The sequence below is a fragment of the Dreissena polymorpha genome, chromosome 8, assembly GCF_020536995.1.
Source record: "Dreissena polymorpha isolate Duluth1 chromosome 8, UMN_Dpol_1.0, whole genome shotgun sequence".
Classification (NCBI taxonomy): domain Eukaryota; kingdom Metazoa; phylum Mollusca; class Bivalvia; order Myida; family Dreissenidae; genus Dreissena; species Dreissena polymorpha.
Window position 1 is genome coordinate 31,081,549 of NC_068362.1, and position 21,246 is coordinate 31,102,794.

The window sequence follows — 21,246 nt, forward strand, 5'->3', positions numbered from 1 at the left end:
TTGAGTGACTTTCTTCGAACGTTTTCATAATCTTTTTGGTCGACTGCTGGGTGATAATCATTGCAAAAACATCTTCTCTGCAAGGAAGCGTCCCATAGATTTGATATTTGATATGAAACATTATAGAATGGTCCAATACACAGTTTAATGAAATATTGAGTGTGATTGTGTTCATTATGTTTTATACATACTTTAGTAATAAAATGACATTTAAAGAGAATTTTTGAATCAGCAAGACCAAATTGTGTTATATATGATCTGTAGCACTGTATCGTGCTCATCGGCACGCTTGTAAAGGTCATTTCACTGGGATTGACTAAATGAGCACCTAACTAATCGCATGGGTTACATATCTAATACGTGTTCGTTGTGTCCACTGCTTTCACAAATTAACTAAATCCTTACAGATTTGGAAACATTGCTAGTTTGCAACTTCTTTTTATATTTAATGACATTCAGTGCAATTGTTTACGTACTTTCAATTGTAATATATATTTTGCTGTAAAGAATTACAACGCGAATAATAAATAACTAAGTTTGATCTTAACCGTTATGCATTTAATCATCTTTACAGATTTTGGTATTAAACTATTGTTCAGATTATGCCTATTGAGTAAGAACTGGCCGTCTTCCGAAGGCATATGATTACCATATAACAAACACATGGACATATGGATCATATTGGCCCCTTTGGTTAATATAAGTCTGAGCTATAGACAACAAATATTTATTCGAGGTGAAAAAGCGAAGGTGTCATGTATTACTTCACTTCTGCTAGTTATTGCCTCCATGTATATGTTTTTATATATTAACGTATTATGATGAGGAGGAGGACGAGTATACAGTTTTTCCAGATTGGATATTCTGCACAGTTGTATTAAAAGGAGGACATCGCAACCTGAACTAATGTGAATAATGATGTTTTGATGGGTGAAAGATAGGATCACAGTTTTCATACAAGTTTAAACTAAACTCTTATTATATTCACAGGGCCCACAAAGTGTGTATTGCCATGATCAAAAGCTAGGTCCAGATCTACGGCCCCTGTACTTGTATGTCGAATTGCTCGCCTAATTTATAAAGACGTAATGGACATAGACATATAGACATTTTATACAATACGTGTTACCCGTAGACAATGTTATAACAAGTAAACTCCTTACATAGTCGGACAGATTTCTAGTTTGCAACATTGTTAATATTCAATGATATCCAGTGCAAATGCGAACGAAATTGCAACTATTATATATGTTCTGCGGTCAAGAAATACAAAGCGAATAATACATAACTAAGTTTGATCTTAACCATTATGAATGTAATTATATTTACAGATTCTGACAGTGCTGCTAGATCAGAACAGCCGCACTGGAGATCAAAACACCCGGTCTGGATTGTTCTAGACAGTGCAAATCCAGTACTGCCCTCTATTAAACACATTACATTGTGGGATATCAATTGTTCCTCCACTTGGCTGAACAGTTTGTTCAGTACGCTTCTGACACTGGACCATGAGGTGGAGTGTTCCCTGAACCAATGTCACATATCATCGCGTATAAAGGGCGTCTTCAATAGTTGGATAAATGCGTCAATAACGACGGACGTAAACAAATGTCTGAATCTCGGTATACTTGAGCCAGATGGTGTGTTGAACGCCCAGATTGTAGAGTTGTTTAAGTCAATACAGTTGGAAACCCTTAACATTAAACTGTCTGCATGGACTCGTATCGATCCCAATCTGTGGGATGCTCTGAACAGCCTTACTATGAATCGTGTGACACTGAGTGTAAATAGTGTATGGTATGGTCTGATAGTAAATAATTTCTCAATGTCGCAGGCTTTCCTATCATACAATACGGAAATTATTTGTATGTACCTGAATGCCCAGCCCAATCTGATAGAGGCTATGCATGGTCTGCCTATCAAAAGTCTGAGTCTGTATGGCAGTCGAGAAGGTTTGGACATTAATCACGTGGCATCGCTGCACAAGTTGCTATCTTCGCTCAAACAGCTGAAAAAGCTCAGTGTGCTGAAAAGCAACGACAGTCCCGGTCTTTGGGAGGCTCTACATGGTCTGAATATCAAGAGTTTGAAACTGAATGACACATATGTGCAACATTTATCGTTGTTTGCACAGTTTCTAGCTTCTCTAACACACCTTGAAACGTTAAATATAATAGTGAATTTTGGCAGTCATCTCGGTCTGTGGGATGCCCTCCACGGACTGAATATCAAGAGCCTGACTCTGAATGGTTCCATAGCAGATGCGATGCAAAAGTTGGCAATGAAACCATCGTCTCGGCTATTTCAATCGCTTACACAGCTGGAAACGCTTAGTATTGGATTGTGGAACGCGTCTGACGTTGAGGCTCCCGCTTTTTGTCAGGCCCTCCACGGGCTGAATATCAAGAGGCTGAGTCTGAATGGTTTCAGAAGTTGTAAGTTAGTAGGATTCAAGAGTTGGGATTTCTCGCAGCTATTTCAATCGCTTATACAGCTGGAAACGCTTAGTGTGAGAGTTTGTGCTTACTCGAATTTGTGGGATTATCTGCCGAAGGCTCTGCGTGGTCTGCATATCACGCGTCTGAGTTTAAGTGATATTCAGGAAGGTTTGCAGGTAAAAAATGCTGAGTTGTCACAGTCAATATCCTCGCTCACGCAGCTTAAAACGCTTACATTGCATGTATATGCTTATATCGACCTACAACTACCTCAGTCATTGAAGTATCTCAATTTCTACTGTACCAGAATATCTCCGCCAGAATTACGCGACCTAGTGAAGGCACTGTCTGCGTGTACTCAGGCAGTTGAGAGCAAGCTGGAATTCGGTTGTGCAGAATGCATATATAATGATAGATGGAGTATGTCAACTATATTTCCTCCTGAAGAATATATCCCCGTCCACCTAGAACTGACTGTACAGAGGAATATCACAGTGAAGCGATTCCGAATATTAGACCGGATACGTGCCGATAGATGGTGTGAGTCTGCTGATTCTGCCTGGTCGGTACGTGGCAATGTTGCTGTTGAGAATGATGATTATGATGATGGCACTGTTGATGATGACACTTATAAATCATTCGTTCGACATCTTAATCCAGGAATCAAATATCGAATTTCCATGCGAGTGCAGAGTCATGGAGCTTCAAACTCTTGAATACATATGTCCGTAAGACAATCAAAACATGAATGCATGCGTCTTCAAGACATGATTGTATCAAAAGATGCGTCTGTAAGACATGGTTATTCCAAACATGCATATTTATGTCTAGAACAGTTGTTGCACGTTTGAATTACGACTGTAGTATTTTTTCACTTAATGCTTGTGTGTGAGAAATACGCACAATATGTTCGATGTTCAGATTTTTCAATAAGTAATACATTAACACGAACTTTACGTAGACTTGATCAATAAAAACACAATAACTAAATAGCAGTTATACAATGTGTACTAAAATAACGACAGGTTCAGTCACATTGAGCTGAAAGCGTAATTTGCGCCATGTTTATCGCTGCTTCATAAATGTAACAAGTAGCATGCCAACAAACTCAAGGACACGTTACATAGACTTTATCAATCACAACACAATAACTAAATAGCATTTATACAATGTGTAATTCAATACATTACATGTTTCAAAAGAAAAAAATATTCAGATTTGATTTAGTGCTCATGTAAGCAAACGTTTCTAAATTTATACATTTTCAATTAGTACTTTGCAACATGTGTTGAATAAACTGTGATCAATTCCTTCAATGGAAATGAAACCGCGTGTCCTGTTATAATGTAGCATATTGAAATCAAAGCGCGTGTGGTGTTAGAATTCATCATATTCAGATCAAAGCGCGTTTCGCGTTATATTTCATTATATAATACTTTGTGACATGTTAGAATTCATCATATTGAAATCAAAGCGCGTGTCGCGTTATATTTCATTATATAATACTTTGTGAAATGTTAGAATTCATCATATTGAAATCAAAGCGCGTGTCGCGTTATATTTCATTATATAATACCGTGTGACATGTTAGAATTCATGATATTCAAATCAAAGCGCGTGTCGCGTTATCTTTCATTATATAATACTTTGTGACATGTTAGAATTCATGATATTCAAATCAAAGCGCGTGTCGCGTTATATTTCATTATATAATACTTTGTGACATGTTAGAATTCATCATATTCAAATCAAAGCGCGTGTCGCGTTATATTTTATTATATAATACTTTGTGACACGTTACAATTCATCATATTGAAATCAAACCGCGTGTCGTGTTAAAATTCATCATATAATACTTTGTGTGGTGTAGGAAATTATCATATACTTCTTTGTGACATGTAAGAATTCATCATATACTTTCTTGCTCCATGTTAGAATTCATCATATGCGTCTATGTGGCATGTTAGAATTCATCATATTGAAATCAAACGGCGTGTCGTGTTAGAATTCATCATATGCTACTTGGTGTCGTGTAGGAATACATCATATACTACTATGTGGCATGTTATTATTCATCATATACTACTTTGTGGCATGTTAGAATTCATCATATACTGCTTTGTGGCATGTTAGAATTCATCATATACTTCTTTGTTGCATGTTAGAATTCATCATATACTACTATGTGGCATGTTATAATTCATCATATACTTCTTTGTTGCATGTTAGAATTCATCAAATACTACTTTGTGGCATGTTAGAATTCATCATATACTTCTTTGTTGCATGTTAGAATTCATCATAAACTACTTTGTGGCATGTTAGAATTTGTCATATACTGCTTTGTGGCATGTTAGAATTCATCATATACTACTATGTGGCATGTTAAAATTCATCATATACTACTTTGTTTCATGTAATAATGCAACATATACTACTAGCATTCACCATATCCTACTTTGTCTCATGTTAGAATTCATCATGTACAACATTGTGTTATCGACTCATTGTGCACACTGCGTGTTATGTTTCAACTGTAAGTCTACATATTTCCATAGAAAAGTTATTTTTTGAAAGGGGCATATCGATGGGATATTCTCCTTATACAGGGATCTTTTAAAATGTTGCATGATCCCTCTTTTCTCGCATAAATGTATATACATGTATTTTCGATTTGTTTGGTAAAATCGTCAAATTGAACACATTAACTTGTTCAATATATTCTTCTCATTTAAAGTCAGAAATAAATGAGCACTTTTTTTAGATGTAAACTGCAGTGCAGTACCTGGATCGATAGTGTGCATGATGGTACTGCAATACATTACCTTAATCGATAGTGTGCATGTTGCTACTGCAATACATTACCTTAATCGATAGTGTGCATGTTGGTACATGTACTGCAATACATTACCTTACTTGATAGTGTACATGTTGGTACTGCAATACATTACCTTAATCGATAGTGTGCATGTTGGTACTGCAATCCATTACCTTAATCGATAGTGTGCATGTTGGGACTGCAATACAGTACCTTAATCGATAGTGTGCATGTTTGTTGCAATACATTACCTTAATCGATAGTGTGCATGTTGGTACTACAATACATTACCTTAATCGATAGTGTGCATGTTGGTACTGCAATAAAGTACCTTAATCGATAGTGTTCATGTTGGTACTGCAATACAGTACCTTAATCGATATTGTGCATGTTGGTACTGCAAAACATTACCTTAATATAACTTAATATAATGTGCATGTTGGTACTGCAATATATTACCTAAATCAATAGTGTGCATGTTTGTTGCAATACATTACCTTCATCGAAAGTGTGCAAGTTGGTACTGCAATACATTACCTTAATCGATAGTGTGCATGTTGGTACTGCAATTCATTACCTTAATCGATAGTGTGCATGCAGTCGGTACATTTCTTTCATGACAATTTTACTACTATCGCGTTTTTCTGTGAAATTAGATATTTTCCACGAGACAACTTGTTGATTTATAAAAATAAACATTTTGCAGTGGATGTAAAAAAACACCTTTAAGTACATCAACAATGTAATAAATACTTAGCTTAAAATAACCTTCTTTTTGAAATGAGCCGCGCTCTCTGAAAACTGGATTTAATGCATGCGAATTAAGTGTCGTCCTAGATTAGCCTGCGTAGTCAGCACAGCCTAACCGGTAACGACAAATTTCGCTTTACCTGGAATTTCAATTTTAAATTTAGAAGAGACTTCATTTATTCGAAACAATCCATAACAGCGACAAGATTCGTACCTTATTAGCCAGTGCGGACTTTACAGGCTTATCAGGGCTTATCTGGACAGACACTTTACGCGAATGCATTACGCCCCGTATTCCCACAGCGAGGCTCAAGTATGTGAGTCTTTGACAATAACCTTTACGATTTATCAATGAAATCCACTCGCCTTATGTTAAATGTTGTGAGTCTTTGACAAGAACCTTTAAGATTTATCAATGAATTCCAGTAGTCTTATGTTATATGTTGTGAGTCTTTGACAAGAATCTTTAAGATTTATCAATGAAATCCACTGGCCTTATGTTAAATGTTGTGAGTTTTTGATTAGAACCTTTAAGATTGATCAATGAAATTCACTCGCCTTATGTTAGATGTTGTGAGTCTTTGACAAGAACCTTAAAGATTTATCAATGAAATATGCTCACCTTATTTTAATGCGCCTTATTTTAATGTAGTGAGTCTTTGACAAGAACATTTAAGATGTATCAATGAAATTTACTCGCCTTATTAACCAGGTTTTCCGAAGGAAAAAACTGGTTATTAGATTGGCGAATGCGGGCGGGCTGGCTGGCTGGCGGGCTGGCTGGCTGGCGGGCTGGCGGGCTGGCGGAATAAGCTTGTCCGGGCCATAACTATGTCGTTCATTGTCAGATTTTAAAATCATTTGGCATATTTGTTCACCATCATTGGACGGTGTGTCGCGCGAAATAGTTATGTCGATATCTCCAAGGTCAAGGTCACACTTTGAGTTCAAAGGTCAAAAATGGCCATAAATGAGCTTGTCCGAGCCATAACTATGTTGTTCATCGTCAGATTTTAAAATCATTTGGCACATTTGTTCACCATCATTGGACGGTGTGTCGCGCGAAATAATTACGTCGATATCTCCAAGGTCAAGGTCACACTTTGAGTTCAAAGGTCAAAAATGGCCATAAATGAGCTTGTCCTGGCCATAACTATGTCATTCATTGTGAGATTTTAAAATCATTTGGCACATTTGTTCACCATCATGGGACGGTGTGTCCCACGAAAGAATGACGTCAATATCTCCAATGTCAAGGTCGCCACGACTAAAAATAGATTAAAAAAAAAATACTTACAAAGGGGGTTAATTTTTTTTGGTCATTTCAAAAGTTCAGTTTGAGTTTTCTCCCTTTTTCAGATTTTTTTTTTCACAATGAAAACCTGGTTTTGTGACAATTTTGTCCCTTGTTTTAAATGTTGTGAGTCGTTGACAAGAACATTTAAGATTTATCAATGAAATTCACTTGCCCTATGTTAAATGTTGTGAGTCGTTGACAAGAACATTTAAGATTTATCAATGAAATTCACTTGCCCTATGTTAAATTTCATATAATTTCAACAGCTTTGTTTCAGGTTCAGGTGAAGATTCTTATATTAATTATACTTTATTTTTGATATTGAATTATTGTGAGGCAATTATCAATTATCAGTATCGCTTGTGTGTTTTTATATAAAATTATGTTACGTGCATTTGGGAACTTATGAATTTGTATGATAATTTGGATACAATAAAATCAATTATAAAACTAGTCTAACGGATTTGTCGTTCTATCATATATATACTGATCATGATCATGCTTATTTTTATGACGCTATTTTCTGTTAATGATGCTGAAATGCTGATGTTGATGATGGCAATGATGATGATGATGATGATGTTTATGATGATGATGATGATAATGAATTATGATGATCATGGTGGTGGTGGTGGTGATATTGGTGGTGGTGATGATGATGATGATGATGATGAGGATGATGATGATGATGACGATGACGACGCGATGATGATGATGTTGCTGATGATGATGACGACGATGATGATGATGTTGTTGATGATGATGATGATGCATGAATTTACTCTCCAGATAACATATGTAGTAGCAACCGTTATGAAAACAACTAACAGTTAAATTAAGGAATATTATATATATAGTTTATGCATATATAAATGGAAAATGTACTCTGAATTAATGGTACGCAAACGACAAAAATAACGTGCTTGAAATGAAAAACCGAAGGATATGTAGCTTTGCATATAACAATACTTCATAGTATCGCACGGTACGATACACATGAGTCACAAGAAAATATTGTCTCTAATTTAAGATCTATATTATAGGGAAAATATATATATTAAAGGGACATGTTCACAGATTTTCAAAGTGGCATTAACAAATGTCTTAAAACAACAATTCACATATTCACAAAAGATATGGCAAATAATACTAAACTTGTTCTTCGAACATTCGGTCATTAAAGGGGCCTATTCACAGACTTAGGCATGTATTGAAGTTTGTCATTAAATGCTTTATATTGATAAATGTAAACATTGGACCTAAAATCTGCAGTAAAAAATGAATAAAATTAAAGGAAGGAACAAATTAACCCTCAAATGTGCTCAAACCACTCGTTCGAGCACTGACCACTGGAGAAAAAGTATATCGCTGAGACCACTCGGCCATCCGTGCTCATACAATGAGTGGTGAATTTAATACTATATATAAGCAATGTTCGTAGTATCACAGCATATAACGACAACAACACAACTCTCCAAATTATTCAATTGTTTCGCTTTGCGACGCTTTATAATATTCAGGTTTTTAAATCATCAAAAAATGCATAAAATGGATATTTTAGAGCATGGTCATTGCTCAGTATTACTGTTTCCTTACAAATATCATAACTACAACGAAAATTTGCGACTTATGTTGTCAATTTACCGAAAAGTGAAAAGACCCATTTAAATTATTCGCATGATGTAGTATTGATGTAGTATTTTTAACACAGTTGATGTGAAATTATAACATGTTTTCTGAATTTAAATTATCTAAATCAAACTGTATTCTCGTAAATGCACATGTATGTTAATAGGTAAATAGTTCTTAATGATATTTTAAATTTAATAAAAATACTATTAAGGGGTGTAACGCTTATAATAAATTATCACGAAACATTGATTGGTTACTTCCCTTGAATAATCGTCATGTACATGAACACTCCTTTATGTCATGGTTTCGTGACGTTTAACAATTGTAAACATATAGCATAATAGATTGATGTTGGAACAAAGTACTTGTATATGACGACACATGACAGTCATTCTTAACATAAGGTGACTTCATGGACGTATCATGTTAATAGCTTATATTCATTCATCAACAAAGTGTGTGCATCCGTTTATTACTTTATAATCATTTATTCATGATGTGTGGTATAGATGTACAACGTATCTCAAATTATAAAACAACATGCTTCACCGTTTTCAGTTTGTAATAAATTGTCACGAAATATTACTGGTTTACTTCGATTGAGTTACCGCCGTCTACATAAATAGTTCTTTATTAAATAATTTCGTGATGTTGTTACGTTATGCGCTTGAAGACCTAAAATAATAGATGGCAGTATCGCTTGATAAGTTTATTACAGCCTCTGGTGGTTTGACTCTTGATAGCTCATCCATAAATGTTTTGTGTAATTGGTTCCCGACGAGTGTAATATTAACAGCTCATCCATAAATGTTTTGTGCAATTGGTTCCCGACGAGTGTAATATTATCACCGGCCTCCTCAGCGCACGTAATTACATAATTACAGTCGGCAAACTAGTCTTGGCAATCATTTACCCCCTCCCCCGCCACACACAACTTTGTCCCTTCCTCCCGGCCCGTCAGCGACCACATCTACATACAATTTATCTAAAATACCTCGTTGCCTAATAAATAATATGTAAGTGCCAGGCGGGACGGTGAGCGCGATAAGTAACGAGTAAATAAACACAACGCTCCGTTAACGTATAGACCAAAGGGCGACGTAATCCTTTTAAAAAATACAGATTACCGACTGTGCACTCCACGCTGATACATTTTACAATAATGATAAATGACATTTAACATGGCTGCGAAATCAAAAATGCATAAATGTGTATAATTACCAAAATTGCCGGAAAAGGAAGCACATTGATTAGATCGACATTTGCAATGACGTCTTGAAAATAATAATTGTAATCATGTGTATCACTCAGCAAATGGTTTGAATGGGCTTTCATTTCAAATTATTGCTGCAAAAACAGTGATTCATAATGTCCCTGTCAGGATCTAATAAGTGTAATGTTTCACTAAACAATCAGCATATCGGTAGTAGAAATGTTCACATTCGAATGTTCAAATATAAAATCTGTGTTTATTGATTCTGTCTTAGTCTGTATTACTGTGTCGTTAAGCTTGCCAAGCTTTTCTAACCGCTAGGTCACGATATTAAGTTGTCGGAAGGATCTTCTTCCAGTCGAGATATTAATTATAGTCACCCCGGGACGCCTTGTTAGTTAAACATGGAAAGTGCTTTTTATGAACCAATATGTCTTGAAGGTTGCAGTCTCTTCTGAATGCTGCTAACGGGCGTTCAGGAAATACGTTTTTCATATGATCTGAAATCTGGAGTGTTGGCAGGTGTTTCCGGAGGATATGGCCGACATTTGGTAGCGCTCTGGAGAAAGTGATAACGAGTGGTACCCTGGAAGTACTTTTTGAAGGCACCTTCGTATGCAGCAGATTTTCTCGATTCTTGCTATCAACTTTCTTCAGCTCTGTCTCGACGAATCGGCAATTGTATCCTCGCTTCTGTAGTTGCTCTTTTATCTCATCTCTGTGTTTATTGTAGTCCGTCTCTTCCTAACATATTCATTTCAGCCTCACACCTAAGCCGTACGGAATGGCCTTCTCCGTAGACTCGGTATGCGACGAGTCCATGTGCAGGTAGAGGTGCCTATCTGTTGGTTTGGTATATAGGTCTGAAACCAACCTTTCTTTTCGAATAGACGTCATGGTGTCTAGAAATTCGAGCTGCTCTGTGGTGTAGCGGAGCTCTAGGTGTATTCGTGGATGGATTTCATTTGCAACCGCATGTAATGTCTTTAGTGCCTCCAAACCATGTGTCCACAAGCCCCAAACATCATCAACAAACCGGAAGTAAGCTATTGGATGTTTATTTGATTTTGAAAATAACTCTGTCTCCCAGGCTCCCATGTAGGTCGATGCGTTATTCATTCCTAAGTGCGATCCTGTAGCAGTTCCTTCATTTTGCATGTAGTGGTCTCCATTGAATGAAATGGTGTTGTTATTAGAACAGTGTCCATCATTGTGATCATGTCGTTGGTTGGTACTTCCGGTTGCACTCGCCGATTGAGAGCTTCAATTACTGCAGCACGGGCTTCTTCTCTTGGTACGCTGGGGTAAAGAGCCTTTACATCCAAACAAAATATGATGGTACCGTCTGGTAACGGCTGCTGTATCTGTGTTATTTTGTTTAGGAAGTCGGTTATGTATCTCACATACGACAGAAGTGACGTCACATAATCGCGCAATTCATTCTCCTCTATTTCCGCCATCTTCTCTGTCGGGTATTGCGGCCGTTTACAATAGTGCGGAGAGGCATCCCAGGTTTATGAAGTTTCGGGTTGCCCTGAAGCTTACCGGAAGTTTCACCGCCGTTGGTGAGATACCTTTTAAGGTCACTGTCGATCGACCCCTTCTTGTATAGGGTATCGGCCACTTTCTTCACTTTGTTTTCCACAATCCGTGTTTTATCATCCGTCACCGCGACGTATGTCTCACTGTCCGACATTTCACACTTCAGCTTCTTGACATAGTCTTCCCTGTCCATTATCACTATCCCCGACCCCTTGTCGGCAGGGCGAATTACTAAGTCATCGTCGTGGAGTACTTACAGACTTGTCAGCGTGGGAACGCCATATGCGCTTAAAAGAATATTTCTCTTCAGTTGACGCTTAACATAGAACCAGGGAAGATAAGCATCAATACAAAAAGAAGACCTCGACGTGGACTCCATAGGCTGGCCGCGACAAATGGCTGGACACATATATACAAGCGGTCAAAGACGACATCATTTGCGGATTAAAACGAAAATTCAAATATAATCTAAGAAAATCGGAAGAACAGGCAATCAAAGAATTACTCCACGACGATGACATAGTAATTCGCCCTGCCGACAAGGGGTCGGGGATAGTGATAATAGACAGGGAAGACTATGTCAAGAAGCTGAAGTGTGAAATGTCGGACAGTGAGACATACGTCGCGGTGACGGATGATAAAACATGGATTGTGGAAAACAAAGTGAAGAAAGTGACCGATACCCTATGCAAAAAGGGGTCGATCGACAGTGACCTTAAAAGGTATCTCACCAGCGGCGGTGGAACTTCCGGTAAGCTTCAGGGCAACCCGAAGTTTCATAAACCTGGGATGCCTCTCCGCACTATTGTAAACGGCCGCAATCACCCGACAGAGAAGATGGCGGAAATAGTGGAGAATGAATTGCGCGATCATATGACGTCACTCCCGTCGTATGTGAGAGACACATTCGACTTCCTAAACAAAATAACACAGATACAGCAGCCGTAACCAGACGGCACCATCATATTTTGTTTGGATGTAAAGGCTCTTTACCCCAGCGAACCAAGAGAAGAAGCCCGTGCTGCAGTAATTGAAGCTCTCAATCGGCGAGTGCAACCGGAAGTACCAACCAACGACATGATCACAATGATGGACACTGTTCTAATAACAACACCATTTCATTCAATGGAGACCACTACATGCAAAATGAAGGAACTGCTATAGGATCGCACTTAGAATTAGTATACGCATCGACCTACATGGGAGCCTGGGAGACAGAGTTATTTTCAAAATCAAATAAACATCCAAAAGCCTACTTCCGGTTTGTTGATGATGTTTGGGGCTTGTGGACACATGGTTTGGAGGCACTAAAGACATTCCATGCGGTTGCAAATGAAATCCATCCACGAATACAGCTAGAGCTCCGCTACACCACAGAGCAGCTCGAATTCCTAGACACCATGACGTCTATTCGAAAAGGAAGGCTGGTTTCAGACCTATATACCAAACCAACAGATCGGCACCTCTACCTGCACATGGACTCGTCGCATACCGAGTCTACGAAGAAGGCCATTCCCTACGGCTTAGGTGTGAGGCTGAAATGAATATGTTCGGAAGAGACGGACTACAAAAAACACACAGATGAGATAAAAGAGCAACTACAGAAGCGAGGATACAATGGCCGATTCGTCGAGACAGAGCTGAAGACAGTTGATAGCAAGAAGCGAGAAAATCTGCTGCATACGAAAGTGCTTTCAAAAAGTACTTCCAGGGTACCGCTCGTTATCACTTTCTCCAGAGTGCTACCAAATGTCGGCCATATCCTCCGGAAACACCTGCCAACACTCCACATTTTAGATCATATGAAAAAAGGTATTTCCTGAACACCCGTTAGCAGCATTAAGAAGAGACTGCAACTTTCAAGACATATTGGTTCATAAAAAGCACAACCGGATGTTTTTCCGAGTTCCCAACAGGAGCGGACCTTGTGGGGCACAGAGGTGCGCAATCTGTCCATACATGATGGAGGCTGAAAAGTTCAGCGACACCACCGGCAAAAGGTACAGTGTGCGGAACGAGGTCACCCGCAAATCCACCAATGTAGTCTACGCTGTACACTGCGAACGGTGTAAGACCTTCGTATACGTAGGAGAAACGGGAGATACCATGTACCAGCGACATTTTCTATAACCTGTCCCGGATACGGACTCGACACAACGACCCGGTAGCCGAGCACTTCTACACAAACGGCCACAGCGTCGCAGACTTCCGGGTCATGGGACTCGAAAAATAAATTGGAACCGACTAGTACCGGAAGACCATCAAACAACTTTGGAAGTGCAAACTGAGGACATTTAAATCATATGGACTAAACACAAAATACTAAAATTGGCGCGAAATGTAACGTGCGATAATATAACGTCACTTCCGCTAAAGATGATATGCTTATTCACAAATAAACGCCGCTGAAGAAGACCGAGAGGTCGAAAGCTACGTCAAATTTAATAAAAGCGTTTTATTTTATATAAACGGCTAAAAGCGACTTTATTATATATATATATATATATATATATATATATATATATATATATATATATATATATATATATATATATATATATATATATATATATATATAGCGTCAGAAACAATGTTGATTGCAAATCATCCAATGTTGTGTACGCGGTCAACTGTCGTCGCTGTCGCAGGTTCGTGTATGTGGGAGAGACCGGCGGAACTCTGTACCAGCGACATCTATTGAATCTGTCGCGTATTCCCACACAGCACAGTGACCCGGTAGCTGAACATTTCTACACCGACGGACATTCCATGGATGATTTCCAAATAATGGGACTCGAAAAACTCAGCGGGTCGGACGAGTACAGCAAAACCATGGAACAATTGTGGAAGTCAAAACTAAGGACATACCGACCATATGGCATCAACGTGCAAGAATAAAGGTTAATAAAAGGGCGCGTAAACAACGTTGACGCCGGAAAAGCATGACGTCATTTCCGTTCATAACAAAACATTTGAAAATAAATGATGGCCGCTGATGAAGACCGTGAGATCAAAAGCTTCGGCAAAACATAATACAGCGTTTTTGTTTAAATACAACAAGGCTAATAGAGACTTTGTTATATATATATATATATATATATATATATATATATATATATATATATATATATATATATATATATATATATATATATATATATATATATATATATATATATATATATATATATATATATATTTTATATATATCAGAAACAACTATTGGGATTTGATAGTACATGTATATTCACTATAATTGTTTGGATACAGCCATTAATTCCTTCAATATAATAATTAAGATTTAAAAAAAAATATATAATGCAAGGCTGCCAGGAATATTTGACTTAAAAGGTTTTAAATCTTAATAATAACTTTTCCTTAATTGGGAAATTTTCCTAAGAATTTTTTCCTGAAGAAAATAGTATATTATCAATTATTTTACTGACCATACGGTCCTATTGTGTATTAATGTTGGTGTGATTGAACATTCATTACAATGGATTTTCATTAAGACTTTATTTTTATCTTCCGATATCTCCTAAAAGGCAGTGACCGTTACGGAATGTGTTCTCTTTACTCTTCATAATTTATTGAGTGTTTTTTATTTCGTTTGTGTAATTTTAAGGGCTCTAAAACTCTCAATTTCAAATGGTAATTTATATAGACAATATATGTCTCTACTGGCCACGGATGCCTCCACATTTTATATTAATAATAGCTATACTAATAAAACTGCAACAAATTAGTCAAAATACTCGGTAGAACAAGTTTTCATTCTGGTTAATATGTTTGTAAACGCTCAATATTGTATCAGCAACATTTTTCAGTTACATATACTCGACGCATAAAAATCGACATGAGACGCTATATTATATGTGCCCCGAAACTTGAGTATAGACGCCAAAAACATCAAATTTGAGTGGATAGTTACAGAATTATGATCATTAATAGGTTTTTGGCGGCCATCTTGAAAAAATAATTTTCAGGAGGTCCGATTTCGGTATACTTTTGATATGTTATAAAGTACGTGCTACCCTACCATGATCAGTGAAAACACCTTTTGTAGCAATTTTTGGGGGTCAAAGTGTATCTTAACCTGACTAATTAGTATGTTCCGTTCCTTCTTGGTTCATTTTAGCTCAACGGAGCACTTTATAGATTGTGTATTGTCAGTGCCTGTCAGCCTTTATTCTCGTCGTCAGTTAATTATGAAAACACTTAACGGAAACCGATTTTTAAATGATATGTGTGTGTTTAAATGAAATACACTTGAGCGCGCTCTGGGCTAAGGGTTTTAAAATGCAAGCGTAAAGTGTCGCCCCAGATAAGCCTGTGCAGTCCATATAGGCTTTTCAGGCACAAAATGTTCCGCTTTTATATATTTTATCGTTTAAAGGAAGTCTCTTTTGTGCGGAAATCTAAATTAGGCGGACATGTTTTGTAATGAATAGAGTGTGCGGACTGCACAATATAATCTGGTACGACAATTTACGAAAATGCATTAAGCCCTTTTTTCCCAGAATGAGGCTCAATTACTTTGTTGCGCTACCAGCGTTTTTATCAGCAGTTTACCAAAATACTCCAAATTTGAATTGCCGGACAAGCATGGCTCATTAAGTTGCGCATTATTTAAATATTGTGTTCATTTGGAAACTGTTGTCAGCAACCACACTGATAACTTGGAAGTGAATGAGATGTCAATTGGGCAGGAACAGCGATTGTTAATTGGTTGCGACATGACATCTCCTGGTGAATGCAATTATAAGCAGTAAATATTCTTTGAGATGAAACAATTTTAAACATAGTATAAACTTAAGAAAGTAAATGACCGTTTCCGACAGAACATTATTCGCGTTAATAAATACGCAACATTACGCTAGTCAACTGTTCCATGTGTGTATATCAGTCGAGTGGCTTGTGTGATGATGTATCTCACAAGAGGCGAATGCTCGAGTGTGATACGACTAGCGCAAGCCACGAGACTGAAACAAACACTTGTAACAACTGACTTGCGTAATATTCCTTTTATTACATACAACTTTAAATGTTTTATGTTAAAAATGAGTTTAAGCGTTCGTAATTAACCAAGAATTATCTTATAATTTTCGGCATTTAAAATGACGTCATTAAAAGTAGTCCGACTGGTAGGGTTATACGGAATTGGAAAACTAGCGAGTAGCATAATACGGGAATTATTTATGTGCAGATGTATTTTACCGATTGATACAACTTGTATTTTTGGGAACACAAAGGAGGTATATAATAAAATATTTTATTAAGCATTTTATTGCGCAGGTGTTATTTACATGGTAGCAGTTATCGGTGATAAATTACTTATTGACTGGTAAATAGCTGTTGGAAACATTTTGTAATAAACTATCAACATTTTCACTTTTTTGGTTTCAAGAAAAAGTACAGTAAAATGAAACTTATAGTCAACGTCACAGAACCCATGATTGATGAAAATACGTCATTATTTTTACGTTATGACGTTTAACATTATTCTTGGAACTATCTAGTTAAACACATTTAATCTAATACAATGGAAGAAAAGTATTACAAAAAATAGAAGTTGTGATCATAGAAAATATTAAATATCTCATCGGGTATTCGTTGGAAATTTACTATGCGCGAGATTTCGCAATTGTTGTCGCCTCGTTATCGAGTGAATGCACCTGTTATGAGCTTAATATTTTGTAATGATTTAACGATCCATTTTTCAACACTGAGAACTGTTATAAATTCTGAATTAAGACGAAAAAAAGCAGCTCGCCACCTATTTTTAAATTATATTTAGCAGTTTTGCAACAGAATATTTCGCGTGCTATCGTCGTTGTCGTTCTCAAACCTCGTAGCTACAAAATGCCAACTTTTCAGGAGAGAGAAAAACCCGTCACATTTTTATAACGATGTTTTAGAAATTGAAATTGTGTACAAATACCAAACAAATGAAGCTGCAAAATTACGGTATAAGCCGTAGACGCGTAAGTCATACTGATAAGGTATACTGATATTCAGAAATGGTAGCTACGATATTTTGTCACCACAATTTTGTCATTTTCATGAGGTACGACAATTCGTCCTGATAGGAAACGAAATGACGTACCTTAAGGTGAAATGACGTCGCTACGACTTTTCGCTCTAAAAAAAGGCCAACAATCAAGCTACAACATTTTGTCACGTGGATTTTTCAAGGGCTCTGATTGGCGTATAGCTACGAGATATAGCAAAAAACACGCGCCAGACTCCATATATTCGGAAAAGACGAAAAAAAGGAGAAAACTTTGGAGCTACGAGGTTTGAGAACGACAGCGAAGCTATGTTAAGAAGGCTTGGTGATAAGCTAATTGCTATATACAAATCAAACTCTAATTCAAATATGTCCCACATTTTGTTCTTTCGGATACACATTAAATGCTTAATGAACCCAAACGACCAAATATGAAAATAAAATCCAAACCAATAATAGCGTTTGCCACTTTATGTCAGTGAGTCAACTTACGTAATTTTTTAACAAAATGATATTGTATAACTTGCGTGGTACATAATTATATAAATAAATAGAAATATTAGTTTTATACAGTCTGGTCCTAATCGCGGATATTAATTATAAATAGTATAACAGTCTGTCAGTGTGACGAAATTACGTGGGTCATCTTTATGTAATATGTGTACGAGTAATTTTGCGATGTGGTATCTTTCAAACGTTGGGTCTCCTAAAGTATCTCCCGCGGCCACGTGCCGCGTTGTTTCTGTTGATATGAGTCACATCCGGATATGGTACGGTCCGGTCCGTCCCCGACAGGTCGGTGTCATCGTCCTTTGAGTGCGTTGGTAACCAACGTCAGCCGCAGACAGGTCTTGCTATGCGCGGTTAAACATTGGCGAATGTCTCCTGACCCGATTATAAACTGGGAATACCGGTGCTAGTTGAGGTATTTTTCATAGCAAGTGTTGATGAAGATTTCTTAGCATGTGTAAATGAAGATTTTGTAGCATGTGTTGGTGAATTCGTCGTAGCATGTGTGAATGACGTTGTCGTTGCAGTTGTTGGTGGTGGTGCGGACATTGTTGATGTTTGTTCGGTCATTGTTGATGGTGGTGCGGTCATTGTTGACGGCGTTTATGACAACGATAATGTGGCCGGTGCTGTTTGTAACGGTTGAAGATAATACACTTCATCTTCCGTCTGGATGGGTAAATCATCGGGCGATTCCGGCTCCGAGGTCACGGTATCCGTTATCAAGCTATAGAACGCAGATGTTTCCAAGTCTTCCAGAGGCCGGTAGTGATATTTTTGTTCTTGCTGAGGCGGTGTCGACGCTGGAGCCGCCATTGAAGGTGACGTCATCGATTGGGGGCGGGATCCGCCTTGTTATGATCCCAGCAGCGGTGAATGACACTTACATCCGCCTTTGATATTCCCCACTGCATTTCACTGAGAGAACAACCAACGGCAACATAACCGATAAAACATCCGAATATGAGGCCGCATCCAAATAATACACTGATCCACAGGCAATGGCACCCAGTCCTTCCTATACAAGATATCGGCCGATCACGTGCCATCAACACAGATTAATCCAACCACACGACCGGCGGTGCGCAGCGGATTTTCGTTAAGTGCGGCCTTATCGCCATACACGGTTTGACAAACTCCACATAGACTTCCTGACTGGTGGCTCTGTATTGTGCACAATAAGATTGATCCATGTTTGTATCTGAGATAAACCCGGTCCCATATGCCCTAATTTTCTTTCGGGGGTCAATGACTTTTGTACCCAATGAATCCATGTTTATTCCAAAGGCCTGAGTACTCATACAAAAGCTCACTGAACTGAGTCCACACAATTCAGTACAAGTCACGTAGCGTTTATCTATACAATTCACTGTAAGCGTTTATCAATACAATTCAGAGTAAGCGTTTATTAATGCGATTCACTGTCATCGTTTACCAACACAATTCACTGTAAGCGTTTATCAACATAATTCACTGTAAGCGTTTATTAATGCAATTCACTGTAAGCGTTTATCAATACAATTCACGTTAAGCGTTTATCAATACAATTTACTGTAAGCGATTGTTGAAGGCTATTATTTATATGGGGTTGTTAACTCAGCCAGGTGTGTCGCCTATGGTTACCTTTTAACCGCTGGTCGACCCTGGTGTTGGGAGCTCGGGTTACAAATAGTACACTGACTTTAAAATGTTAACCAGTTTACATTTCAAAAGTGTCCGTTGACCCACAAACCTTTAATGGCGTTGCATTAAAAAAAGCAATTTGCAAGCTCTGCATAAATGGACGTTATACATTGTAATGTAATTTACACTGAGTTTTGTTTCGATACTTCTAAATTGGAGTCGTGAAAGTATGAGATCATTAAAATGCTCTTAAGGCTTGTCGAAAGCCTTGATCGTAGATTGTATAAATATTTAATATCATATTTCATATTTCACGATACTTTTCGCGCATATAGGCGATTAATAATTGGTAATTTGGTGTTGGAAACAGCTCGAAATAAACTATGAAAATGTTTATTTTGCAGAATAATTACTGTTCCAGAATGAGTACAGAACATTGTACATGAAACTAATGTAGTCGGACTCAGGCTGTAGGAAAATTCGTCATCATATTTACGACATTACCTTTATTCATCCGCGGAACTCTCTAGTAAAACACCTTAAGATATAATAAAATGATAGTAAAGCATTACAGAAAATAAAATAAGTTATTCTAGAAAATAAGTTATTTCTCATTGGCTATATGACTATACATAACTATGCTAATGATTTCCTAGTTGTGCGCGCCTAGTTAGCGCGCGTATGTACATGTTTGGAACCTGTTATGTTGTGATTATGCGACATTGCCACTTTAATAAAGAGTACATATGAAAATTATAAATAAAGAAGACCAAATCTGCTGACCACAAAAATATTGAAACTTTATTTTAAAATGTGTCAACATAAATGTTTCGCGTGCCATCATAGAAGTTTTGGTGAGTAGATAATGGGATACCATGAAATAGAACTAAACTTCCAATATTTCCACTTTGTTTTATTTCGATTACTCATACTGTTACAGTCTCCCTACTTGTATTTACATTTCTTTTTAAATATTTAATAAACATAACGAACACACATGAACAAAAATCAATCTTGATTTTTACGTATGTCTTTATGTGTCAATTAGTTTAATTTATTCTCATTTAACGAATGTCTTATTTATAATGTATAACTACATTGAACTTATAAAATAAAATACAAATGTTTTTTTGGATATGGATTAGTCATATGCGCGAAAATTAGTTGTTAATAGTGTAACAGTTCGCTAGTGTAACAGTTCGCTAGTGAAACATTTCGCTATTGTAACAGTTCGCTAGTGTAATAGTTCCCTAGTGTAACAGTTCGCTAGTGAAACAGTTATCTAGGGTAAAAGTTTGCTAGTGTAACATTTCACTAGTGTAACAGTTCGCTAATGTAACAGTTCGCTAGTGCAACAGTTCGCTAGCGTAACAGTTCGCTAGTGTAACATTTCGCTATTGTAACAGTTCGCTA

The 21,246-nt window shown here is 37.2% G+C and overlaps 1 protein-coding gene across 1 annotated transcript in view; it reads left to right on the forward strand.

The window, feature by feature from the left end:
* The window catches only part of LOC127840426 (uncharacterized), a 31,224-nt gene extending 28,070 nt beyond the window's left edge, over window positions 1-3,154 (forward strand). Inside the window, exon 5 of the mRNA XM_052368841.1 lies at window positions 1,332-3,154. Coding sequence (XP_052224801.1) covers window positions 1,332-3,154 — 1,823 coding nt within the window. The remainder of the gene's footprint in view (window positions 1-1,331) is intronic.
* The last annotated feature ends 18,092 nt before the right edge of the window (window positions 3,155-21,246 follow it).